The 26,012-nt window shown below is 53.4% G+C and overlaps 1 protein-coding gene across 1 annotated transcript; it reads left to right on the top strand.

The window, feature by feature from the left end:
* The first annotated feature begins 8,321 nt into the window (after positions 1-8,321).
* Positions 8,322-25,696, top strand: ADAMTS8 (ADAM metallopeptidase with thrombospondin type 1 motif 8). Its single transcript, XM_054802913.1, has 9 exons — positions 8,322-9,483; positions 17,026-17,265; positions 17,507-17,639; positions 18,145-18,312; positions 18,475-18,773; positions 19,304-19,487; positions 19,814-19,986; positions 20,075-20,250; positions 22,004-25,696. The coding sequence occupies exons 1-9, from the start codon at positions 8,866-8,868 to the stop codon at positions 22,734-22,736; spliced, it is 2,724 nt and encodes a 907-aa protein (XP_054658888.1). The 5' UTR covers positions 8,322-8,865; the 3' UTR covers positions 22,737-25,696.
* Positions 25,697-26,012: the final 316 nt, after the last annotated feature.

The raw sequence follows: 26,012 nt of genomic DNA, 5'->3' as shown, positions 1-26,012 counted from the left end.
ACCCCAGCAAAACACCGCTCTGACAGCCCCACCTTCTGTGCCTCCAGACCACGGGTATCCCATGGGTGCTCTTCTCCCCAGGCAACCCGCTTTGGGTGCATCCCTCGCTACCTTACCCCAGCCCCATTCAGGGGCTGCAACCAAGGATCAAAGGGGCAATTTCCACTTCTCGGAAAGGGCTCAGCCTCCCTGTATCCCCAGGGCCACTGGGTAAGTGTTAATACCCTTAACACCCTCTCCTCAGAGACCCTGGGACACACTAGAGGCAGTATATGGGAATCTCCCCATGCTCACCAAAGTGATCTTCAGAACAGTGTTTGGGACCTGGGAGGATGCTGGGGCAGCTGATGCTCTTGGGAGGTAGAAAGATCTCATCAGAGGTGGGATTTTTCTGAGCAGGACAGCTAACAGGAGAGCGAAAAAGAGTCCTCAGTAACCATCTGCGGCTGAGGAATAGATGTATTGACAGCAATAAGCACCCCGACATCGGGATGGGTTGCACAGGGAGGTGCCCAATGGGTCTTTTTTCCATGCAGCAGTTCTGCTTCCACACAAGCTGGTTTTATGCCCGAGGGAAGGATGGATGCCCCGAAGGTAATGCTCCCAAACTACCACCGGGCACCCAAGTCACGCACGTCCTCACACCCCACGCTCCTTTGCAGCACTCTGCATTGGTTTAATGACAACATTAAGGCCTTCTCATAGAGAGGCTGTTTTTGATGTGATTTCAAGCCTCAACAAAGGCTGCAAGCACAGCTTAAGTATTTGTGCATATATGAAATATCAGCCAAGGCTGTTGCTTAAGATGCAGAGCCCACAGCCTGCAGCCTAGCTTGTTTCTGTGGCAGCGCTTCCCCACGCCGTGGTTTGCTCGGTCGTGTGCCTTGCGGCTGAACTTGTGACCCAGAATAATCATCTGACTGCTCTGGGCTCAGTGAATCAGGGATTTTTTCTGCTGACCAAAGTGCAATGTGTCCAGGGATGTCGACAGGACCACAAAGAGAAATGGGCAGCACGGGGCGTGGAGGTGCAAGGCGAAAAGGACACAACTTTGAGCATCTTGAGGTGCCAGGAGGGAACTTCTCCTTCCCACGGCACTGCCCCGTTCAACAGACAACTTTATCCTGAAGACCATAGCAGCATCCAGGGTGGCACACGGTCCCAAAGGTGCCACCTTATAGCAGGAGCATCCAGCTCTGGGCTGAGCCCATGGCTCCTGGGGACGTTTTGGGAGCGAAGCTTATTTTTGAAGCTGCGTCAGGTTCCTGAGCAGGACAGGGAGGCTGTTGTGCTTTCTCCTGTCCCCACCTCCGCACTGTTTGCTTTTTGTAGCTTTGTGTTTAAAGACAGTAAATTCTTGTTCCCTTCACAGGCGGCGGGCAGGCAGCAGCACTTGCACCATCTCAGGTAGCATTTGGTGTTCAGCACTGGGGAGAGGCATGGCAGAAGACCCCACAGGCTGGCACGCATGCTGCAAGGAGCTCAGGGGATCTCTGCGCTGCAGACATACTGGTGAGGAGCAGATGGGAAAGGGAGAGGAAAGGTCCCTATGTGCACCATAAAAGCACCTTGGCTCCAGGTACCCCAGCCTAGAGGTCATTGAGCCAGGGTTAGTCATTGCTGCCCCAGGAGCTCCAGCTCCTCCATCTGGTAGATCTTCTCCAGCAGCAGAGGATGAGTCAAACCGAACTGGCAGGACTTTACCTCCAGCCTGGAGAACATCTGATTGCCTCCTGATGAGGAAAGGCAGGCAGAAAATGTGAGTGTTTCATCTCTGCTTGAGCTGGGACCCGCTCCATCCCATCAGATGCTGGGTTTTAGCCGGACTCGCTCTGTCCCATGATGTTAACGGTGTGCCAGCATCTTTGGGGTTGAAGTGGAGGGCTGGATCAGCTGGCTGCTCTCTCACGGCTTCCCCTGTCCTCTGTCCCTCTAAACAGGTGGGATTCACCTACCCAAAGACAGAGCTTTGTTTGCAAGCTGAATCATCTGCTGCCTTCATTTTCCTGCCTGCGGTGAGTAGAAAGGCTGCTGAGTATATGGAGCATATAATGCCCTTAGGGCTCACTCTTTTACAGGCAGCTCCAGGGGCTACTGGCATATCTCAGGGCACTCCAGATGAGAAGGGAGGCATATCTTTATTTTATTTTTCCTCTAGCTCAAGGACATGATGCGATTTTACCAGTCCCTGTCACCAGAGAGGACCCAGACGAAGCCCTTGAGCAGTCCCAGGGTTGTGGCATCTGCTCGGGGCACTTCTATCTCCGCGGCACATCCCTCTCAAACCTGGGTGGGCAGAGGGGAATATATCTGTTATGTCTCCTGCCAAAGCGAAGGGGCAGATTGCAGTCATCGGCCACAGCGGGAGGGTGAGGGATAGGAGAGAGCAGGTAGGTCCCTTCTTTGGGGACCTCCCGGCAGCTGCTCGCACCCCACAGCCCTTTACATCCGCAGGAAGGAGCGGGTCCAAGGCAACACCTTGGTCTCATTCTGCACGTCTTTCCAGGGGCTTGGGGCTGAACCCAGCTGCTCTTCATGCCCTGTAGTTTGCCTGGTTTTAATGGAAATAGGCTGGATGTAGGTGACCTAAAGGAGACTACGAGGTAAGTAGGGAACAGAGATGGAAGATGCCTTTGGACCTTCACCAAACAGCTATGCATAATAAGGTATATTACGGTAGATAAGGTAAATTTGGCTCCTACTTTGATTTTTGCCTAGAAACCGCTTTAAGGTATAACCTATCATCTCACCCAGGCCTAATCCATAGCTTGCTCTGATCTTGAAATATTCAGTGTGAGCTGTCTGCAATGTGGACCCTCCTTCTCCCACCTTCCTCCTGCTTCATCCCGAACGCCTCCAGGAAGTGATGACACATTATTTTCTTTCTTTTTTTTTTTTTTTTATCATCGTTGTGATGCCAAGGGTGTGAATACAGAAATAAAAGAAGAGCAAAAAAAAAACCCAAAACCCCCGACCTCACGTATCTCCTGCATGTTCCAGTTCACAAAAGAAATAGTTTTAAACAGATCGTCTGAAAACTCCGCGCCAAAGATAGACTGGAAAGGTTGTAGGCAGGGAAAAGCTGGCGTTGCAAGCCGTTCACTTGTCCTGGGCTGAAAGGTTGGCAGATCAGAGCCTGGGCTCTCACCCAAAAGTTCAGGCTGTGCTCTCCCAACTCCCCACCACATGGGCAGGAAGGAGGATCCTCTCCAGAGACCGAAGATGAGTCAAAGCAAGTTGTTAGGCGGCTTTCCAGGAAAGAAAGGCTTGGAGAAGAAAAAAAAAAAAAAAAAAAAAAAGTCTGGCTGGGTATAGATAGGGTCATTGAGGGAGAGATGCGCAAGAAACCTGAGCACGTTGAGATCTTTGTAACCTAAAACCAGCCCCATGCTTGGTCCAGGAAGATGCTGAATTTAATTAGATTTATTCTGGCTCAGATGATAGCGACTGGAGATGGGCAGGATGCTCTGCCTTGGGTTTCCCATGCAGCCCTTGAAGTTCTTCCACACAACAGGGATGGCAGCAGCACTTTACCTGCCCGGTGAGAGAAGCGGATCTATGCTTTAAACATCGTCAAGCAGACAACAAAAATCAAATCAGCCTGTTTGCCCCGTGCACAGGCAACACAGAAGAAGGATATCTGTGTCCTGTCTCCTTGCTCCTGGAGCAGGAGCATCTCTGCTGCCGTCTCGCATAGTCCAGACACGTAATGTCACCTCTGGCATCTGGCAGGGCTTCGATATGGGAATACCAAGGTATGTGGAATAAATTGTAAAGCTTGGGTTTGCCTGATTTCTGGCTGGTATTGCAGGTCCTGGGGTGGCCGACAGTTCATATGCCCAGAAAGCATCCAAAATTCCCCTCTCCATTCACCCCCACTTGGTATTTAAGGCTGTCACCTGTTTAAAGGAAGACAGAAGCAGATTTTTTCCGGGATGCTCTAAAACAGTAAGTGGAAATTTAGAGGAGCTAGATGATGGTCCCCAATATCCCCCCCGAATTAGTAGCACACATTTCTTATTGTTCATACACACACCTTCAGCCTGAAGATTTATGACCCAGGACTACACAGCTCTGTATCGCACACACCTACCTGAGACAGGGTCCATCCTTGATTAATTAGCTTTATGTGCTGCTCATGTCAGAAATACATAAACCAAGTACGCATAAAGACACCAAGCTTGCAAAAGGGTGAAGCTGCAGGGCTGGGTAAGCCTGAAAGGTTGTCAAAATTACGCACATCTGGAATAAACCTGGGGTGATGGAGATCCACGAGCCAACTGCTGAGGATGCTCAGCACTCAGGCAAATCATTATGAAGTTCATTCATTTTTGTCAGCCCATAAACCACGCGAGAGTCGAATGGGAGGAGGGATTCATATGGAAGGGGTTTTTTTCCTAGAGAAAAGTATTTTCATGATAACTTGTCGTATTTCTTTAGCACTATTTATGGGCTGGTTCATAGGAAAAGCAGGCCTGGGGCAGGCTTGGAGGTCTCCATCAATTTTGGAGGTTTTAAGCCCAGGTCGGATACCACTTTGCAAGAGGTTGGGGGAAGGACCAGGTGATCCTTGGAGGCTCTTCTCGCTGATGTGCTGGTCCTGGGCCACCTTGCAAGCCTCAAAACCCAGCCGGGAAGTAGAGAAGCAGCTCCTCAGAGAGTGCAAAGCCTGGGAAGGGGCTGTAGTGCTGGAGATAGGATTTAGCCCTTGATTTTGGAAAGCCATAAACCTGCTTCCCTCCCAGCCCCAGCTGCATGCAACTGGAGCTCCAAAACCACCCTGAAGCAAGGTTGCCCTCTGGTGACACTTTCCTGCTCTGCAAATCAAGGTATGAAACGTAATTGAACGCCCTGGATTGCACGAGAAATCAAAATGCAATTAAAAATAGAGAATAAATATGGAGGTGCCTTAAGATGGTTTAGAAATATGAGCTGGAATTCTTTAAATCAAATCAAATCACAACCGTGGCCCTTTGCTCTCGGTGTACCCAGCTTAAGCTGTGCCTACGGCACCAAGAATTTTTGGAGAAGGCATCACCAGCTGATAAACCAAGACCCAGCCTGGTTGTCTCTGCTCTTTCCTAAATCCTAAAAATCTGATTTCCCCACGTTTAAGGGACCCAGTAGGAATTACAGTTTTCCTTAGCATCACTCTCGCAGCTGCCGAACCTCCTGCGCTGCTGCTGCGCGGTCTCCAGGGATGGGCTGCAGCACCGAGGGGGTCAAATATTGCACTAAGGGGAAAGTAAAACCGGGGTGGTTTGGTTTTGGTTTGTTTGGGGTTTTTTTTTAATGGGGTACTGAGAGTTTTGAGGTACCAAACACTAAATAAGCACCACTCGTAAGGTGGGGGGGGCCCTCTCGTGGCTGTGGTCATTTAGCGGGGGTTCAACGCGACGATTACAGATTTATACCAGGATGGTGCATTTTGGTGCTTAATTCATTTGCCGGTTCTCACTCGTGCTGAATCGAGCCCAAATCTCCCCTTCTCATGCAAAACTAAGGCGAGCGACCGTTTCCCTGGATCTCACTGGCCAACCTTTGCAGCTAAGATGGTTTCACTGAAGATAACTTGGCAGGACACAAGGTCAGGGCCCTGATTTAAAGCCCAGCTGCTTTTCTGGGAGAGATTTCTTCCCACCTGCTTACTTTAAAAGGAAAACTAGTGGAATTGGTTCTTTTGACATCAGGTGGGTTTTGCGCTGGCTGCGGGACCCTTTCCCTCTTTTGCTGCGGCGGGAATCTGCTCCGTGGCAGCAAACTCGCAGGGATGGATTTAAGGTTTCCCACCACGCAGCATAGGGCGGCACTGACATCTAGTGGTAATATATATATATTTTTTTTTTTTTTTTTTTTGGAGATTGGAGCTGCTTTGTTGATAGCGCAAATAATTCTCTGAAATGTTTCCCCTGGGCTGAGGGCAAAGCAAACAGAAGAATACCTAAACCACCAGCCTGGCACTGCAAATTTGGATGGGATTTGCAGAGCAAGGAGGGCACAGTAAAGCATCACATAGACCCCTGAAATGGGGCAATCTTGCTGCAGCAGAGCAGGAACAGCAAATGCAGCATGGGCCTCATCCTGGCAGCCAAAACTCCCCTGGGAGATGGGTGCTGGGCAGCAGGAGTGCAGAACTTGGCCCTCCGGGAAGGATGCGGGAGGGAACTGCCCGCTGCCCGGCTTTGCAGAGCAGAGGACACGGAGAGGGGAGCGGGGCAGACGTTTGCAAGCTGTTTGATCAAAAGGGTCTTTAAATCACAGTGACTGGGGAGTTAATGGCTTTCACATGCTCAGCCAGCCCCACAGAAATGAGAGCCACAGCCCCGGGTGGCAGACAAGGTTTGGTGGCAGCGTGTCCTGACAGGGGTTAAGAAGCAGGAACCCCGAAAAGTCTTGGGGTGCCTCATCCTCTGCTGGGAGGAGATGCAGAGGGGCAGCGAGGTGATGTTTTGCTGTCTCCCAGCGTGCCTTCAAGCTGGTTCGTAACGAACCCGGCAAGGCTCGTATTGGCTACAAGGAATTCCAGCTACTGTTTGCAGAGCGAGCCGCTAATGAAAACCAGCGGTGCCTTCGAGCTAAGATGCAAGCATGTCCTCCGAGATCAAAGATGCAGCTCCGAGAGCGGAAAGCTGGGAATAAATTGCATCCTGTCGGAGAGACGTGCCCTGTGTCGCCTGCAGCCTTACCTGTCCTAGTTCAGAGCAGGGGCACCACCTCTCCTTGCCGACCCTCCTGTGGCAAAGCAAAGCCTAGCGAGATGCACGTCCACGCGGGCACCTTCGGTGGGGTTTAGGGTTGGACGAGGCAGAGTCAGGGCTCAATTTCAGCTTCTGGTCCAGCCTCTGCGCTTTCCTTCTGATTTCAAAATGCCAACTGTGCTTTCTCCGCAGCCCAACGAAGCTGCAGAGGGAGGGAAACCCACCCTGGCCACTACGAAGAAGCTGCTCCAGCTGCAGGCTGAGCTCCCTGCCAGGAGAGGAGGGGGCTGGAGCCGGCTGCCGCAGGAGAGCAGCCAAGGTGCTGGGTGTCGAGGGAGCACATTCGATCCACAGCCCTGGAGAGATGTCCCAGCCCCAACTACACCAGGTCTGGGGTTGCTACTTTTTTTTTTTTTTTAAATTATTATTTCCTCTCAACCCACGGTCGCAAAAAACACACTTTAAAAAGACAAAGTAGTCAGAGCCTTGGCCTCAGGGCAGTGCTGCTATTTAGAGCCAGGGCTGTGTTTACTATATAGGTAGGGATGTGGCTTTTAAGTGGAGATAATAATAGAGAGGCAGATGTAAATACATTCTCAAGAAAAGGGAGACCAGCCTTTAACCCTGCGCCTCGTTGCTCAGCTGTGGCCAGACTCCGGTTTCCCAGGAATCCCGAGGTGCCAAATGCTGCTTTACCCTTTCGGATCTTTTTAGGATTAAGCTAAGGTAAAAAAACTCCAAAACCAAAACCAAAACCCACATTGTGGAGGAGCTGGTCCTCGGGTTTACATCCACAGCAAGGTTAAAGGAGCACAAGCCCAGTCCTGAGCATCAGCTACTCCCTGTAAAAGGTTTAGAAAATCAGGGTATTAGCAAATCCAGGAGCAGGATAGGACCCACCAACCCCAGACTGCAGCAAGGACATCCTGGGATATCTCAGTGCCACACAAAGGGTGTTCCAGAGGCCAGGAATCTCATGAACTAATGGGGAAGGAGGGCTTAAGAGGAAAGAAGGAGTAATATATAAGGAGTGATTTCCCTTTCTCCATTACAGCTGGTTGTTCCCTGGTGCTGAGCGGGTTCCCGGCCAGGGACAGCGTGTTTCTGCCCATCTTCTGATGTTTACCACCGCTGAGCACATGGCAGTAGCTACCTGGTTGTACAGCTTGAGGCTTTTAAACTCCTGTAGGATTTTCACTTACTGCAAGGGAATGTGGATGGGAAGAAAAACTCAGTCTGAAAGAGGGAGATCAGGGTTTCAAATGAAGTCGCACAACACCCCGCAAAAACAAAAAAAAAAAAAAAAAAAAAAAGCAACAGGAGGAGCTGGCTGCATTGTTTTATTCTCATAGGTATTTTCCACAAGTGTGATTTAGCCCATTGCCATATTCCAGCTGGAGGAATCCCCATGTGGAACCAGCTGTTTGTCCATGGCATGGAAACCTCCTTGTGTGCGACACTGTTGGAGCTTTCCCTGGGGCCCAAAGCCCTCCCTGTCCCTGGCTAAGCGAAGGACATGGCAACCGTGGGGCAAAACCTCCCGAGGCACCTTCTGCCTTGCAGGCTGAAGTGAGATGCTCTCCAGCTGGCAAAGGCCTGGGGCTTTCCAGCAGTGAAGGGATGCTGGGAGGAAATGGGAGAGGAATCAACCCCCTGGGGTAATTCCTCCCATGGTGGAGAGGTGTGCGTGGGGGGTGGAAACTGGGTGCAAGCCCCCAGCCCTTGGGGCAGGACCACCTCCCCGAGTCCTTCTGCTGCCCGCCCGGGCAGGATCAGGCCCCGGCGGGCGGGCAGAGGCTGGGCTGAAGGGGTTAATGCTGGGAGAGTAACAGGCTGGAGTTGACACTTGGAGGCAGGCGGGGCTCCCGGCGCCTGATTGGCCTCAAATCGCATCCAAAAGTGGGTTGTTTTTTTTTTTTTTCTTTCGTGCTTTTTTTTTCTTCTCCGCTTTTTTTTTTTTGCTTTTTTTTTTTTTTTTTCTCTTTCACTTCTCCTCCTCCCCCAGGCTCTGGCTGGCAGGGGAGGGGAGTGGGGAACAGCGAGAGATCAAAAATAAACCTCTTATGTCAAAGCCGGGGGGAGAAAGTATAAATACAGCGGGCTCCGCAGCCGGCGCGGAGGCTGCGGGGGAGCTGCCGAGAGCCCGGCGGGGCGGCAGGGCCGGGCGATGGGGCGGCGGGCGCTGCTGGGGGGCCGGGCTCCGCTCCACCTGCTGCTGCTGTGCCACGCGTGGGCGCTACCGCCGCCTCCGTGGGAGACGCAGCCGCTGCTGCCCGCCCGCCTGCCCGCACCGCCGGGGCAGCTGGCCCTGCGGCTGGCCGCCTTCGGCCGCGCCGTCGTCCTCCGTCTCCGTCCCGACGCCGCTTTCCTGGCCCCCCGCTTTCGCCTCCAGCGCTTGGGGGGCCGGCGGCCACCGGGGCGGATCCCGCCGCGCCGGGGTTGCTTCTATGCGGGAACCGTCGAGGGGAGCCCCGATGCCCCCGCCGTGCTCAGCCGCTGCGGCGGCGGAGGAGGAGGAGGAGGAGGAGGTCTCCGCGCCGCTTTCCTCCTCGACGGGGCGGCTTACGAGCTGCAGCCGCTCGGGCATCCCTGGCCCGGCCCGCCCTGGAGACGCCTACACCGCCTCCAGCGCCGCGCCGCCCCGCCGGGCGCCCACCCCGCTGCCGCCGCCGGCCCCGGGGAGCCGCTCCGCCGAGCCAAGCGCTTCGTCTCGCAGGCGCGGTACGTGGAGACGCTGCTGGTGGCTGATGCCTCCATGGTGCGCTTCTACGGGGAGGACGTGGAGGTAAGGGCCGGTGGTTTCCTCCGTCCCCACTGCCCCTCCATCCCCTTCATCCCTCCATCCCCCCTGCCTCTGCATCCCTCCGTCCCCGCTGCTTCTCCGTCCCCCCCTCCCCGCTCCCCCAGCCCGCTGGCTCTGCCGCCGCCCCTGGGCTGCCCGCTACCGACCCCCCCTGCAAGGCACAAGCAGCCCCGGGATGCCAGGACCACCTTGGGTGAGAAAGTAGAGAGCTGACGATACAGTAGGGCACCTTGGCTCTGTCCCCACCTTTCCTTGCTGTGCAGGAGCCGTAAATCCCTGGGGCAAAGGCTGCAGGGTTGATCTATGGGGTTCAGTCAGTGTTTGGGGACCCTTTCTCAGCCCCAGCATCCATCCTGGGGTGCCTGTATTTGCACAGGCTGGACACCGTGATGTCCCATCAGTCTGGTGTCCCCATAAATGAGGGACAGAGAGGGTTAATGCCTTTCCTGCTACAGGGAAAGAGCTGCGCTGCGAAGCGATGGGCTTAACTCCCTTCCGGATAAGAGCTCGGGCCAGATAGTAAATAAACCAGGGGCTGAGTAATGCGCAGTCCCGCTCCTGAGCCACCTGTTAGCAGCCGAGCAGATGCACGAACAACCCATTCTCCCAGCCACCACCGCCAGAAACTCTCCTCCTCGTTCAACATGCTCTGGCTGCAGGGACCCTGCCTGTGGCCAGGCTTCGTGGAGACCCCGGGAGCAGAGATCCTGGCCTCTTGGCCCCCCACATCCATCCCCAGGGCTGTTGAACAGTTGTTTTCATCAGCACTGGGTTATTTTTCATGTCTCTTGCAAAGCCGGCTCCCCACCGCCATGCTCCCTGCAGTGATGGGTTGTTTTGGTCCTCAGGTCTGAATTCAGGTTTGTATGGTCTGAAACGCACTCGGGGCTTTGCAAGGGATAACTGTGCACTGAAGTCGCTCGTCCTCTGCTGTGGGTTGGTTGGGTACGGGGCTGTTAGAGGAGTCCTTGAAGCTGGAGCTCAGCAGGGAGCAGTCGGGCAGCTGAAACCAGGGGCTGCTCTTTGGCAGCCTGGCTTTGCCATTTCTGCCTGCTTTGCCCTTCCCCCGGGGGCTTCATCCAGCTTCTCCGCTCCTAATAAAGCAGTGGTTTAATTCCAGCCCAGCTCAGGCAGAGCTGGACCTTGAGAAATGCCAAACCTTGGAGCTCCAGCTGATTTCAGCTGTTCAGCATCACTCAGGTTTCACCCCTTGCTTGGTTTTGCTTGCATGCCACCAAGCTGGGCTGGCAGGGACAGATAGCAGAGGGTCAAGGAGCGATGGACGCTGCACTTGGAGACAACCCCCCCCAGAGCTCACAGCAGTCAAAACCAAAGTTTGCAATGGAGTAACCTGAGTTTTTAAGCAACAGACACGTAAATGGTGGTGGAAATGACTCTCCAGTAATGTGAAGCTTCCCCAAGAGGACAGGAAAAATAGTTTATTGCATCTTATGCAGCCAGGTGGGCACCCAATGGTTTTAAAGCAACACCCAAGGGTCTGCCTCCTGCTACAAATAAGGTGATAGATTTGGGGGGGGGGGGGGGAATCCTGATAATGCCCAGCTTGTGCTGGGGAAAAAGCAACAGCTCTCTGGGTAAATCTGTGCCATGGCAACCCTCAGAAGGCTGCTGAGCTGCACGTATACACAGCCAAGGGGCTGAAATGCTGGTACTGTGCCCTGATATCGCTGGTACAGCCCTGGGGGTAGGGGATGCTGCCTGGTAGGTACGTGACAGCTCCCTACTTCAGTTATCAGGGAGTTTCCAGTTTGCTTGGCTCTCATTTTACCATCATCTCCTCCTTTGTCCCCAAGAGCAATATCTTTGTGTCACCTCTCAGCGTATTTCTTGATGGGAAGGAAGCCTTTAAAGACCCCAGAACGATAGCACATTTAAGTATTTGGGAGAAAACTTCAACCAGCTCTTGTGTAGCAGTAAAAATAAAAGCCACCTGCTGTGTTTCTGTGTCTTTTGTTCTCAGCAACAAAAATGCAGGGACAAGCAGGAAGGTTGCTGCTAACTCAGGAGACCAAATAGCCATCTCACTTCTTCCCTAAATACCTACATTTTGTGGGCCAAAAAAAAGTGATGGCTTGCTCGTGCTGCTGAGATCTTAGAGATCTGACTAGGAGATACCCAGGGAGCAGAAATCTTGAGTCAGAAGAAACCATATTTATATAGTGACTTTTCTTCCCGTAACCACGCTTTAATTACCAAATATTTATTAAAGGTCACATGCATTGTTTGTATTCCCAGTTATTTTCTTGCATAAGCTGTAACAGCTCAAGTAGACGATAGTCACCATAAGATATGTTCAAGCCTTGCAAGTTATAATCGATGTCATGATATTATTAGGAAAATGCGATTAATATTTCTTCCTCATCAATCTGAGTGATTATAGCTCAGCTGTTAACCTAACTTAGATAAGAAGAGTTTAATTCCACCTCCATCAATACTCACGTAAACCAGGAGGAAATAGCGAGGTGAGGGCAGAACCAGACCTGAAATTTGGGGGTTTAATCATTCTTCTGGCTTCATGATTGCAGAAGATGAGGTATTGGGGGGGGGGGGGCATTAGCAGCAGGACAGTGCTGAGCAATAACACCTGTGAGGAGCCAGCAGGTCGTGGAGGACTTGGCAGGATGAGACCTGCAGTGATTGGGAAGAGCCCCCTTACACAGGGATGGGTGTGAGGCCCCAGGCTGGACACATAAGTTATCCTTTGTGTTTTTTCTGTAGAGGACATTTTTTTAAAAATGCTTTTTAAAAAAAAAAAAAAAAAGGAAAAAAAGGATGGTGAGCATCACTAACAGAATTAAGTGAGGGGTTTGAGTAGGGGAAACTGAGGCAGGAGACAGCGCAGGGGCTAATCCCTCTGACGTGCAGAGCTGAGCACCTGCAGCGCGGGCTGCACTTGTGGAGATGCTCTGCAAGTCTCAGGAGATGTTTGCCGAGACACCTAAAGCAACAGGCGGTTACAAAAACCGTCCGCAGCATCCCCGGCCAGTTGGCAGCAGAATCGGATTCCTGTGGTGGGATTTCTCCAGTCTCTTGGGTGCAGATGAGATGCGTTTCCAAGCTTTGCTCTGCAAACACGATGGCTACGATCCCCTTTTCTTTCCCTCTTGCAAGCGAGGAATCTATGATCCCTGACTCCAAGAACTGGTAATGACCAAGGACTGTGGCAAAATCAGATCGGTCTGATTAAGCTGGGATTCTTCGCCTGACTTCTGTGGTTTTTCCAGGCAGATTTATGAGCTTTTAGGAGTGCGGTTGCAATCCCTTCCCTCTAAGACCAGACGGGTGCTGGAGCATGAGGCACGGGGCGCTGCTGGAGTCCCGCTGCCAGCTCTCTGACGCTGGGATCAACCGTCAAAGGGACCTTGGAGGTAGAGCCAAAGCCACCTTGAGCCTCGAGTCCCCTCGCGTCCGGCTCCTAGGCTCGCTTTAGGGTATTTTGCAGCTTGAGCGGGTGAGTTCGCTTAATCCCTTCACAAAAGGAGCCGGCCCCTCCTGAGCCCATCCCAAAGGCAGCCGGGCTGGGATTAAAGGGGATCTTAGCAAAGCAAAGAGGGACCTGTGCTGATGCTGCCATCCACCAGCATTGCTGGTGCTTTTCCTCTGGGATTCGTCCCCCGGGTGTGACCCCGAGCTTCCATCCGCTTTGGTGCAAGGGGTCAGAGGACTGGGCAGCCTCCCTAAATATTCCCCTGGCCGATGCACTCGCTTCCTCGTGTCGCCCCGTAATGTTAAACAGCTGCCGCGTTTCAGCCCCGCTGCTGGCGCGGTCACCGCCGATTATCAAGGGCTTCGGTATGAAAGGCGCAGCGTGAAGGCAGCCAGCTCCCACCGAAGCAACCAGGGAGCAATTGCAAACTGTGGCACTCCTGCCCCGGGATGCTCTGGGGACCGAGTTTTGCTTCATGGTGATCCGTGCCTGCAAAGAGGTGGTGGCAGTTCCTGCGTGTGCCTCAGTTTCCCCTGCCCTGAAAAGGGCTGATTGCTTCTTTTGCGGATCAGCCCCAAATATCCAGCAAAGAGGGAAAGAGAAGGGGGGGGGGAAATCATGTGTCAAACAGAAAAGGGATGGGGCAGAGAGCTGGGAAGGCAGGAGGGCAGCTAGGCACACCGGCAGGCTGGCAAGATGTCCCCCTCGCCTCCGGCTTGCCCCCCATTTCCCTTGGCTGCCACCCACGTTTTTGCAAGGAAATTCTTGGCCCAGGCTTCAAACCGCAGGAGGAGGCTGGCAGGGCGGCCACCAGCCACTGCGGGTATCCGAGCCAGGGGGGCAGCACGCAGATGTTGTTTTGGGGGAGAGAGGCGGGCTGGGATGTGTTTTTACCAGTTGTTTTTTAAAAGCTGGGCAGCCCTCGCATCTGACCCCATGTTTTCTTCCTTCCATCTGTCTGCACTCCAGAAGTCTCAGTGTTTCTTTTTTTTTTTTTTTTTCCCCTACAGAAATGCTGGCTTCTAGGGAAAAAGGAGGGACGGGAAAAAAAAAATCCCCAACCCAACAACCCTATGAACAAACAAACAAACCTACAGCCCCAGGTCTGGTTGAGTCGTGTTGGGGTGTTGCACGGCGCTCCCTGCCATCCTTCTGCACTGGGCAGGTCTGGCAATATTAGATCATTATGTGCATACCACAATAATAGTTAGCGTCGGTGTAAGAGCAGTTTCTCCCCCCTAAAATAATAATAATTAAAAAAACACCCCCGAAACAACCGTTTGGGGATCTCTGCAGACTTCAGCTTCTGAGTGGTTCCGATGAAGGAGAATGCAAGCAGAGATTTTGCAGGAGCCTTTATCAGAAATCCTTCAACGTTACCAGGTTAAAAGCAACCGCTTCAGTTCCCCACGCTCTGATTTAGATTTATTTTTTCCCATCGCTATCCCTCTGCACGTGCTGTTTGCTGCTGGCAGTCTCACGTCGGGCGATGCGGGTGGTACCTGTGCGTGCCTGGCTCAGGGCTCTCCCAGAAGCAGCGATGCTGTGGCCAGAGGGATATCGGAGCTGCTGTAATGCAGATGTGCGGACAAAAGGCACACCCCCCCCCCTCGTTTTTGGTGGGAAATGGGTGGAATTTGATCTTCTGGAGGCCAGAGGGAGCCAAGGATTGCAGCCAGGGAAAAAAGAGGTAGGAGGTTTTGGGGAGCATCACCAGGCAGTAGAACCCCCTGCGCTGCCTCTGCAGTGGGGTGGCTCAGCTGTGATGCTCATGCCTGGCTGTAAAAGCAGAGGAGGGATGCTCCTGCGATCCTCTTGGGCTTGGGCTGGTGTCCGCTCCCCCCAGAGCAGGTAAGGGCCTGATTTTCCAGCTGTGTTTACCAGTTGGACAGAAATCCTGCCAAGATGTCCCGGGATGCTGGTTGGAAATGGCAGGGAAGTGCCTTGTGCCTGCCGTGCTGCGGTGTCTTGGCAAGGAGGCAGAAACCAGTCCGTGTGCACCCCAAACCCAACCCAACCCCATGGCTGCTCCACATCTGGATCCCGATACCCACATCCTCAGCCTCAATGCCGGGAAGGAAATCCCGGAGAAGGTGGCATTCCCTTCTGGGTGGCTCATCAAGCCAGAGCCTGTTTGCAAAGGCACGGGGAGGATGGGACGAGTGGAATTCAACAACCGCAGCCGGTTTTTGGCCAAAAGCACTCAGTCAGCCTCTCCTGAGCCCTGGGGATCCTGTAATTTGCTTTTGGCCCCAGCTCCAAACCCTCAGCCAAGCCAAGGTGGTGCAGGTGGATTGCTGCTCTCCCCGGAGCAGTCAGGGTCCATCCAAAACCCAACCAACTCCCGCACGGTCCGGGGATGGGTATAAATAGACACCAGATGGTGGAACAAGTGAATTTGACCTTTAAATCTGCACTAAATAGCTGTTTGTTCGGTTCACTTTCCATCTTCACTTTCCAAACGAAGGGAAGGCGGATGGATGTTTTCCGAGTCCCTCCGTTCCTGCTGCTGAAAGGGTTTCTTGGCTGGATGTAACCCTGAGGATGCAAGGGTCGGTGTCCCGGGGGATTTGCAGTAGGGACCGAGAGCTCCCAGGTAACAACTACCCTGTAATGGGTTAGAAAAGGGTGAGGCAGGATTTTCTGCCTTGGAAATGATGGATGATCCCATGATGCGTAGCTCCAGCATAGAGCATCCTTCTAGGTCTTCTCGTGTGTAATTTCAGGAAGGCTTTGTGATATATTTAGGAAGGTTCCCAGTGGACTTTCCCCATGGGGTAAACAATTCCGCCAGTCCCCTGGAGCAACTGCTCGCAGGGATCTCGCCTGGGTTTCTTGCCTCGGCGGTGACTTCTCCGTGACATTTGTTGCTTCAGGCTGGGATGTGAGTCATGTCGCGGAGATCTGGCCAGTCTAAATAAACCAGTCTATTCAGCGCTCCCATCATCCTTGCCGGGGCCTGCCCTCGGATAATGAGCTGCGGAGGACTTGGGATACGTCTTGCTGAAGCGAGACATCTGTCTACATGGAGCTGCCAGTGATGGGATAAAATGTGGCAGAATAATTTAAAATAGCCACAATGGCCCTGGGCGAGCGGCTCTCGCTGCAGCAAATACGCTGTCGCTGTTAGGGGAGGGGGATATCTTCCTAAACATCTCCCTCGTTTGTTAAGAAAACGGCATTTTGTGCATATCACTGTCCCGGCAGCATCGTGATGGATGAGTGCGCAGAGCCAGCTCCATTCAGGATACGTGGATTTTGGGTGAAATTCAGCCGTCGGAAAGGGCTTCCACCAAGTCCTTCCAGTTAATTAGATAGTGCTGAAGCGAGACCGTGGGGTGTAATTCGTCTGGGGAGGAGAGAAGCCACTTTCTCTTTCCCAATACTATATTGTGTAATAGCCGCATTTTTTTCTCCTGACTCCGGGGCCGTGAACGGGTGCCAAGCAGAAGAGGAATTTCGATGCTCCGATAAGATGTTTACATCAGCCTAAACATCGCTGGCGCGTTTGACATATTAAGTAATCTCTGGTTGTCCCAGTCACCCGAGCAGGGGATGCTGCTGGATGAAGACTTGGCCGTCAAAATGCTTTGGCCCCGGTTTGTCGCTGAGGGTGTTGGGTGCAAACCCTGCCGACCAGCACGGACAGGACTTTTAGAGCCGTGCGAGGGTGGTTTTGCACCCACAGGAGGTTGTGTGTGAGGCGGTTCCTGCCCCTGGGCAGCGAGGGCAGGGTTAATGCTTTGGGAATATGCAAGAGCACTCGCAGGGACGCGTGAGGTTTTCCCGAAGAGCTCTGGGTGCAAAGGGTTCATGGCAGGTGAGACACGCCAGCTGGAGAAAGGGTTGCAGGGGGGAGCTTGTCCTGCCTGTCCTTTCTGCCATCACAAGGTATAAAGCATCACGTATGGAGAAGGCAGCACTTAATCCATCAACTCAGGTGGCTGCCTGAGCCGGTCTGGATGTGGTAGGCTTCATAAATGAGGTTGATTTCTCCTTTCCTAACCAAAATCCAAAAGAGCCCTGCAGCGAAAGTTTCACCCAGGCGTTGCCTGCCCATCTCTCTCTCCCTGCAGAACCACGTCCTGACCCTAATGTCCATGGCGGCTCGCATCTACAAGCACCCCAGCCTGAAAAACTCCATCAACCTGGTGGTGGTGAAGGTGCTGGTGGTGGACGAGGCGGCAGCGGGGCCGGAGGTGTCCGACAACGGCGGGCTCACCCTGCGCAACTTCTGTAGCTGGCAGCAAAGGTTCAATCCCCCGAGCGACCGGCACCCGGAGCACTATGACACTGCCATCCTGCTGACGAGACAGGTCTGAAGGGTCCCTTGGGGATGCTTTGGGGGGAGAGGAAAGGGGTTGAGGTGTGTCTGGAGGGAGAGGAGGGATCCCCTCAGCATGCAAAGGATGCAGCTTGCAGCAAAGCAACGGGGGGGTGGTTGTATTTGAGGTGCAGAGCACCAGTGGGTTGCCCAGCTCTGCCCAGAAATTTTGGGGCTACCGGACACGGGACCCCTTCACCCCACCTCACCTCCTTGGCTCTGCTCGCAAACAGGACTTCTGCGGACACCAAAGCTGCGACACTCTGGGAGTGGCAGACATTGGCACCATGTGTGACCGCAACAAAAGCTGCTCGGTGATTGAGGACGAGGGTCTGCAGGCAGCCTACACCCTGGCTCACGAACTTGGTAATCCATCCCTTCCCGAGGGGGGTTCTGCTTTTCCAGCCCGGCATGGCCAGTCCCGGTGCTGGGAGGGGACGTAGCGCAGCCCAGTGCCAGCATCTCCCGGCCGGGTACCACCCGCCAAGCTTTGGGCAGCACTGGGGAGGTTCTGGCACTGCCAGAAGCTGGTTTCCACCAGCAAATGTGCTTAGGAGTCCCTGAGTTGCTGTAACTTGGTGCATTTGCCTGATGTGAAGCGTGGGACCAAGCACTTCTCCCCCTTGGTTTGCTCCTTCTAGAGATGCGCTGACTAATTTGGGCTGCTTTGCCCTGCGTACAGCAGGCTGTACCTTTGAGACAGAGCAAGCATGCACCGTTTTGCTTACCGCTTCCGATTTATCGAAGCAAACAGCTTTTGCAGCAATAGGAACTGCTGGATAATTTATAGATGCTCCTGGCTGCCCACGCGTCGTCTGCAGCAGAGCAGGGGCTGGGAGGCTGCGGCTCACCGATGCTCTCTGCTCCCCAGGCCACGTGCTCAGCATGCCCCACGATGACTCCAAGACCTGCGAGCGGCTCTTTGGGCCCCTCGGCAAGCACCATATGATGGCCCCTCTCTTCATCCACTTGAACAAGACCCAGCCCTGGTCTCCTTGCAGCGCCATGTACCTCACCGAGTTCCTGGATGGAGGGCACGGTAAGGAACCTCATCATTCAAGACAACCTTTTCCTTAATTGCTCAGGCTCTTCGCAGTGCCTGGAGGGATGTGTGGGATGCAAGGGGTTCAAATCAGGTTTGGGGTGCCCTGCTTGGTGTAACCCATGGTGTCAAGCCTTGATGCATCTCTGCCTCACCCAGGCGACTGCTTGCTCGATGCCCCGGCAGACCCCCTCTCCCTGCCCGCCGAGCTGCCTGGCCGAGGAGCCCTGTACAGCCTGGACCAGCAATGCCAGCAGATCTTCGGAAAGGACTTCCAGCACTGCCCCAACACCACGGAGGAGGATATCTGCGCTCAACTCTGGTGCAGGACCGGCAGCGGGGAACCCCTTTGCCACACCAAGAACGGCAGCTTGCCGTGGGCCGACGGCACCCCTTGCAAAGCCGGCGGGCTGTGCTGGGACGGACGCTGCGTGCCGCAGGACACCCTGAAGCCCCAGGTAATGGGGAGCATTGGGGACCGATGGGCTGGGGCTCGACCCTTTGGGATTCCCAAACCTCTGACCCCGGTCCTGCCTTCTCCTGAGCTAGCTTTGGATTTGCCCAATTTATTTTCTGGATATCTCCCCTTCAACAGCACTTTTTGTTCATCTTTATTACTGGCAAGCCCAGCTCATAGATAAACTCTGCCGTGCCTTTCGCCAAGGCTCAGGCTGGTCTGAACCAGAGCAAGCAGCCACAGTTCTGCAATTAAATCATTGCTTTTTGCCCTGCCGGGAGAATTAGCGGCGATTTCTGAGTCAGTCAGCAAAGTACTTAAACCCAAGCTTAACTTTAAGCACATGAACAGACTGGTGGAAGTCAGTAATAACTCCATGTGAAGTATGTGCTTAAGTGCTTTGCTGGATCAGGGCCCTGGCTGGGGGGAAGATTTTAGCTCTGCTTCAGACCTTTGCTTGCCCTGGGAGCGAGCAGCTGGGGATGGACGGGCTCGGGGATGGACCTAGCAACTTCTCGTGGCCTCTTGCAGCCGGCGGTGGACGGCGGCTGGGGCCCGTGGAGCCCCTGGGGCTCCTGCTCCCGGACCTGCGGCGGCGGCGTGCAGTTCTCCTACCGCCACTGCGACAGCCCCAAGCCCCAGCACGGCGGCAGGTACTGCGAGGGCCAGCGCGCCAAGTACCAGTCCTGCTGCACCGACGAGTGCCCGCCGGACGGTAAGCCCAGCTTTGCAAAGCCACCCATCCGCACAGCAAAAGGATGCCATTCCCAAACGCATGTTCACCTCCCGCCCCTGTTTCTCCAGGACCCATCGCCAGGGATTGCTCCACTCTCCCTTGAATTTTTTTTTTTTTTTTTTGGGGCAATAGCTTTCTGCGGGGGGGTTGTGATCCCCTCCGGCTGGGTGGGAGGTGTGTGCCATCCTTCCTCTGCTTGCACGCTCGCTATCCTCGGCTCGCTCCTGCCTCTCCGCGATGACCCAGGACGATGGTTCTTGCCGACTTCACACAGGTTTTGGGTCACGTTTCGCCTTTCCTTTCAGGAAAAAGCTTTCGGGAGCAGCAGTGCGAGAAGTACAACAGCTACAACTTTACGGATCTGGAAGGGAATCGCCTGGAGTGGGTTCCCAAGTACGCGGGAGTGTCACCCCGAGACCGATGCAAACTCTTTTGCCGAGCCAGGGGGAGGAGTGAATTTAAAGTCTTTGAGGCCAAAGTAAGATATCCGGTGATGATAATCGCCTTTCCTTACCCCATTTCAGATCGAATGCCCTAATTGCTCCTCTGCCTCCCCCATTTCCAAGGTGATCGATGGGACGCTGTGCGGACCGGAGACCCTCTCCATCTGCGTCCACGGGCAGTGCATCAAGGCCGGCTGCGATCACGTAGTTGGGTCATCCAAGAAGCTGGACAAGTGCGGGGTGTGCGGCGGCAATGGCTCCACTTGCAGGAAAATATCCGGCTCGCTCAACCGATCCAAGTAAGGCGTTGGCGCGAAGGTGTCTGCAGAGATGGGCTGGGGGGAGAAAAACCAGATTCCCCTCTTACTCCCCTTTTTTTTTTTTTTTAATTGCAAAAAAGCTAGGTTAGGAATATTAGGACTCCTCCTAGGTCACGTAAAGCCGGTTTGCTTTCTGCACCCGAAGCATCGCACCTAACTGCAGACCTCGTTTCCCCTCCGTGCCGTTAACCGGGGTTTGCAGCTGTGCAAACACCCTGGGCCGGGTGGGCTTGCAACAGCCTGGTCTCCTCCCCAAACTCCGGGGCTTACGTTAAGTTTATTTTGGGACGCCATTATGCAAGCCAAGCAGAGCTAATATCTTAAAATAATAGCTGGTGCTGACACCCGTATGCCACTGCAAATAAATCCGCTGCCCTGAGGAGTTTACAATATGCATCTCTCCCCAACAGATATTTCAAGGGCTGATGCGGGATATAAATAGTTCAATAACTCTTCCCCGGCCTTAGGGGTGAATTTAAGTCCTGGGACACGGGCATCCAAGCAGCTGCTTCCCTCGCCCAAGATCTTCGTTGCTTTGCCAAAGAGCCGAGTTTAAGGCTTTTGTTGAAAAGATTGTAACAAAAGCCCGACGTGTCTAATTCCATGTGGTGAGGTGACTCACGCAGTCAAATTAGATTTCCTAAATGGTTTCCTTCCAGGGAGCCAGCTGAAATGGGGCTTCCACTCTCCTATGAATTGTTTGTGGTTGACTAAAGAGAGATTAGTGTGGTAGCTACAGCCAAGAAGAGATCCCATTAAGATCAGGTTTAGGGAGGCCAGGGTGACTGAGAGCAGAGTTTGACCCAAAGGCTTTGTTCCAAAATACTCTAAACCTAATTACTGACCGCAGCATCAACCGTGGGGATACGTGGAAAATGATCCTGCTGGCCCCACAGCATGATTCACGCCAGGGCGGCATTTATTATAGCGGCAAGTAATTACCGTAGCACAGGGTGCCGAGGGCTCGAGTACCGAAGCCTTCCCGGTGCTGTCCCAGGAGCCGTGGTGCTCCGGGGATGGGCTCTGGCTGGTTTTGCAGGGAAATCCTCCCCCGGCATGGGAATGTGCTCCGTGCCCTCCAACGGGAGCTCTTCTGCATCGTGGTGGTGGCTGCAAAACCCTTCCGAAGATGAGCCCAGGGGGCAGAGATGCCCGCCCGTGGGTAGGGATGGTTTTGCTGCTGTAGCACTTGCTGTCTCCTAGGAAAGGCTCTTGAGTTGATATCAAGTCAGCTACAATGAGATGTCTATTGGGTTAACTGTTAGCTGACATGGTTTTAGCAGCAACATCTGGCCAACGTACGTATCCTCTGGGTGTACACCACCAGCAGTGCCCCGACTCTCCTATTCTGCTGTTCTGTATCTGTATCTACCTGTAGCTGGTGCTATCCTTCATCATCACCAGTGACAGCATCACTGGGCAGAGCCAGGTTTTTAGTCCCAAACACTTCACCCATGTCAAAGGAAAGGGAGCAAGGGGAATTTCCCACCAAGGCTGGTAACCGTGGGGCTATTTGATTGCATCGCTCATTTTTGCATGGAATTCAGCAAAATCTTCCAGCTGAGCACACATCTGACACGACTGCAACATTTCCAGCTCCTGAGCGCTCTGGGTTACAGAGGAATGGCTTCAGAGTCACGATCCCGCTTGCTGAGTGCTGCATGAGTCCCCTGCATGGGTCTCCTCTTAATAAGTCCAGGGAAAATAACCGTGTCCCTTTGCCCCATTGCAGATACGGCTACAACGACATCGTCACCATCCCCGCCGGAGCTACCAACATCGACATCAAACAGCGCAGCCACCGCGGGGTCCGTCACGATGGGAATTACCTGGCCCTGAGGACCCTCGAGGGCAAGTACCTACTGAATGGAGACTTTGCCATCTCGGCCATGGAGCAGGACATCCTCATTAAGGGGACCATCCTGAAATACAGCGGCTCCATGACGACCCTGGAGAGGCTGCAGAGCTTCCGACAGCTCCCGGAGCCCCTGACCGTCCAGCTGCTGACCATTGCCAGCGAGATCTTCCCACCAAAAGTCAAGTACACCTTCTTCATCCCCAAGGACGTCCCTTTCAGCAAGCAGAAAGGCAAAGAGAAGAAGTCGGCCAACGTCATCCGACCGATGCTGACCTCCCAGTGGGTCCTGGGCGACTGGTCTGAGTGCTCCAAGACGTGCGGCTCCGGCTGGCAGAGGCGGACGGTGGATTGCCGGGACGTGGAGGGTCAAACCTCCTCCACCTGTGACAGAGCCCTCAAACCCGAGGACATCAAGCCCTGCGGAGACGTCCCCTGCCCGCTCTGGCGCCTGGGTCCCTGGTCCCCCTGCTCCCAAACTTGCGGCGAGGGCGTGCGGACACGCAACGCCTCTTGCATCGATTACACCGGTAAAATCACCGCCCCGGAGAAATGCAGCTCGCCGGGGCCGCCACCGGCCACCGCCGCCTGCGTGCTGCGGAAGTGTTGAGCCTCACCAGGACGGGCTTGGCGGCGATGCGCCGGGTAGGACGGCGAGGATGCCATGGGCTTGCTCGCCAGACGAATAACCACTCTCCAGCGGTTCATCCCCACCCGATCGACGTCTACCTCAGAGGGGGGAATAACGGCGGCAAAGCGGGGAGGAATCACTTCTTTTCCTTTCTTTTTTTTTTTTTTTTTTCCCCTTTCTTTCTGACTGGTTGCTCACAGGCAAATTGTAATTTAAGGGGAAAAATAAGCTTATGCGTAGGGTGTTTCCAAAAAGCTGTCGTTAAACATATTTGCAGGCTCCATTTGTGAGGTTTGCTGGGGTTTGTTGCTGGGAAAGGAGATTCAGCTGGAAAAAAAGCAGAGCCTGGCTTTGCCATCGCCCTGTCCCAGCTGCAGGTTGAGGAGGTCCAGGGTGGGTGGCTCTGCCGATCCAGGGCGTGATAAAATCAAGATCCCTTTGCAAAAGGCTTTGGATCCAGTTCCCGTCCCCTCCCTGCAGTGGCGTGGGTGTCCTTGAGCACAAGGAGCGTTTTATCGGCTGTGGGTTTAGCTTGGGAGATAACTCGCTCGTTCGGCCGGGAGTGGGAATGAGCCAAGGGAAAGATTCTGGCACGCGTTAGGCAGGAGGACGGGCGAGGTGGTCACGGTGATTTCTGCCAGATTTATAACCTACGAGGTGACAAACCTCTGCCTCCAAACGCCCCCAGCATCCCCAGAATTATTCCTAGAGCTGCAACCCCACGCCTTGATGTGCCCAGCTATAAAACCGAAGCTTAATTACACCTGATCTGACTTGCAGGGCCGCTGTGAGGATTAATTAATTACTATTTCTGCAGTGCTTTGACTGTGAAATGCCTATTGCGATACCCCGTCCCCGCTCTGGAGCGGACGCGTGGGTGCGCCAGCCTTTCCTCTCCCATCCTTTGCTTTTTGTCCCGTGTGCTGATTTTCTCAGCTCTGCTTAAATTTCGGAGATAATTTCCTAACCCGGCTTGCCACAGGGATGAGCCCAGGATCTGCAGACGCCGAGCCGGTGCGACCAGTGCCGCTCTTCACCTCTGCTTTCCCGGGATACGTGAAGATGCTCGGATCTGGCACCGGGCTCCAGCCTTGCTTAAGCAATTCTCGGTTTAAAACCGAGCCTGGTAAGGCTGGAGCTCTTCCTTCCCGGCGGGGATCAGCCAGGCCCCCTCTCCTCCGCCCAGCTGCTGTCTGGCCCCGGCGCAGATGGCTGCTCCGTCCCCGAACTTTCCCCCTTTCGAAGCGATCGCCGTCCGTGTGCTGGCAGCAGCCGGTGCCTGGGGAGCGGCGATGGGATTTGGGAAGGTTTTGCCGTGGCTGGACGGGCGATTCGGTGTCTTTGGGCTCCTCTATCGATGCCCCTCGCCACTGCGGATGCCCGTACCCTGCCCTGGCTGCCCTTTTGGCAGCAAAACGTTGAATTTCCAGTGGGAACAGCTTTTTTCTCGTAGGAAGGGGAGAAGGGCTGGAGGAGCAGGGCTTGAATTTGCAATGTCTGAGCTTCCCCATTTACAAATGCGGAGCGAATCCTTTTTCTTGTCCCTTTTGCCCAAGCTAAGCTCCCGCGAGACCCTTTCCTGGCCGGCCAGGCAGGTTCGGGATGGGGCTGCGGGGTGACCCGCTCCCCCAAAGCCGTGCCAGAAACCCTACCATTTATTTGAAAACCTGAGATATTCAGCTTTTTATCTCCCGTAGGCGATTCCTACCAAAACCAAGGGGGCTACAGCCAAGGACTGAGGGCACGGAGGGCTTGGCTCCTTTTTTTTTTTTTTTTCCTTTTCTTTTCTTCTTTTTAAGGGGAGGGAAAAAAAAAAAAAAAAAAAAGGCCAGCTGCAGAGTTTGGATGCAGAGCTGTTGGGGCTGTCGGTTCAGACCTACCTTCGGGCAATGTTCTGCATCTGCTAATTAATCTCCAGGAATTTAAACCCTCTCTCGCTCTAACAAATAGCTGGATGCTAAAGTCATGTAGCCTCGCAGGGTTATTTTCTTTTTTTCCCTTTGAGTTTGTGAGGGTTTTAACTCAAAGGCCAGCATGTGTTTCCTCTCCAGCGTTGTAAGCAGCGTTTAGGATGGGTCAGAAATTTCAGCCTGAGACGGCGCCAAGGAAAATTTATCACACAGGAGTGGTGCATGCCAAGGGTCTCTTCCAGTTTTGGGTTGGGTTTTTTTTTTTTTTATAACTCACTGCGCGGTCACTTAGCCGGAGCTTCCTAGATGCAAAAAAACCTCCCTGCCGCGGGCAAATCCTGCTGCTTTTCCAGCAAGGAGGAGGATGGGAACGGGGGGATCGCAGGCGGCGATGCTCGGTTTGAGGTGTGGGGTCTGGGTGATGTTAAGTGGGATTCCTGCCCTAGCCTTCCCGTAGAAACACGTAGCCTTTATGCTGATTTAAGTCAAAGAGGTTATATATTAGGATATATATATGTATATATATGTTTCCCTTCAGTGAAGGATTGTAGCAATGTACTGAGCCTCTTGTGTTAGGTATTTATTATAAATTTCTGTTTTGGTTTTGTACAGTAGCTGTCTGGAAAAGGGGGGGGGGTGGCGGGAAGGAAAAAAAAAATAAATAAATAAAAGGACTGTGTTTTAACATGCTGCTCCCACATCCCCTCTCCGAAACCTGGAGCGGGGTCGGAGAGGGGACGTCTCTGCTCATCGTTTAACCACTTCAGTACATGACTGGTGTCTCCCTGGTGCCCCAAATCAGGGTGCGATTGCCAACCCAGCTGTGTCAGCATAACAAATCCAACCCAAGTTAAGCTTTGGACTTTCATTTTAAAGGGGGAAAAAGTATAATGTTCCAGTTTTCAGCTTTTTTGTTTGTATTCGGTTTTAACTTTGAAAACAGTCTGTGACTTTGCCTTTACCCCTTCAATAAAGGATTTCCTGCCTCTTACCTTTTTGCATTTGTCTCTATTTGCACTTTTCTCAGGATATATATTTTTTTTTTTTAGTCTCCATCCCAAGAACAATACTTTAAATCTCCCTTTTCCATAGCTCATTCAGCTATAAATAAATGGTTAATTCGATTTGAAGATGCTAAAGCAGAACATTACATGACAGAGGAGACAAAACCCAGGGAGCAAAAACTGTTCCCCGGAAATTTTGAATCGTCTCTGTTTTGCAGACTGCTTATGAGCACCTACCTCCTCTCTATATGTGCATACATATAGATAATTCTGCTACTGATTAGGAGGACCTAGAGCCTAAACAGGGCTAAAACAGAGGAGATGCTGGGCTCTTTCACTTA

Source organism: Grus americana, chromosome 24, assembly GCF_028858705.1.
Source record: "Grus americana isolate bGruAme1 chromosome 24, bGruAme1.mat, whole genome shotgun sequence".
In the NCBI taxonomy this organism is placed as follows: domain Eukaryota; kingdom Metazoa; phylum Chordata; class Aves; order Gruiformes; family Gruidae; genus Grus; species Grus americana.
Note: the sequence above shows the minus strand (reverse complement) of the source record. Positions and strands in the feature narration are given on the sequence as shown.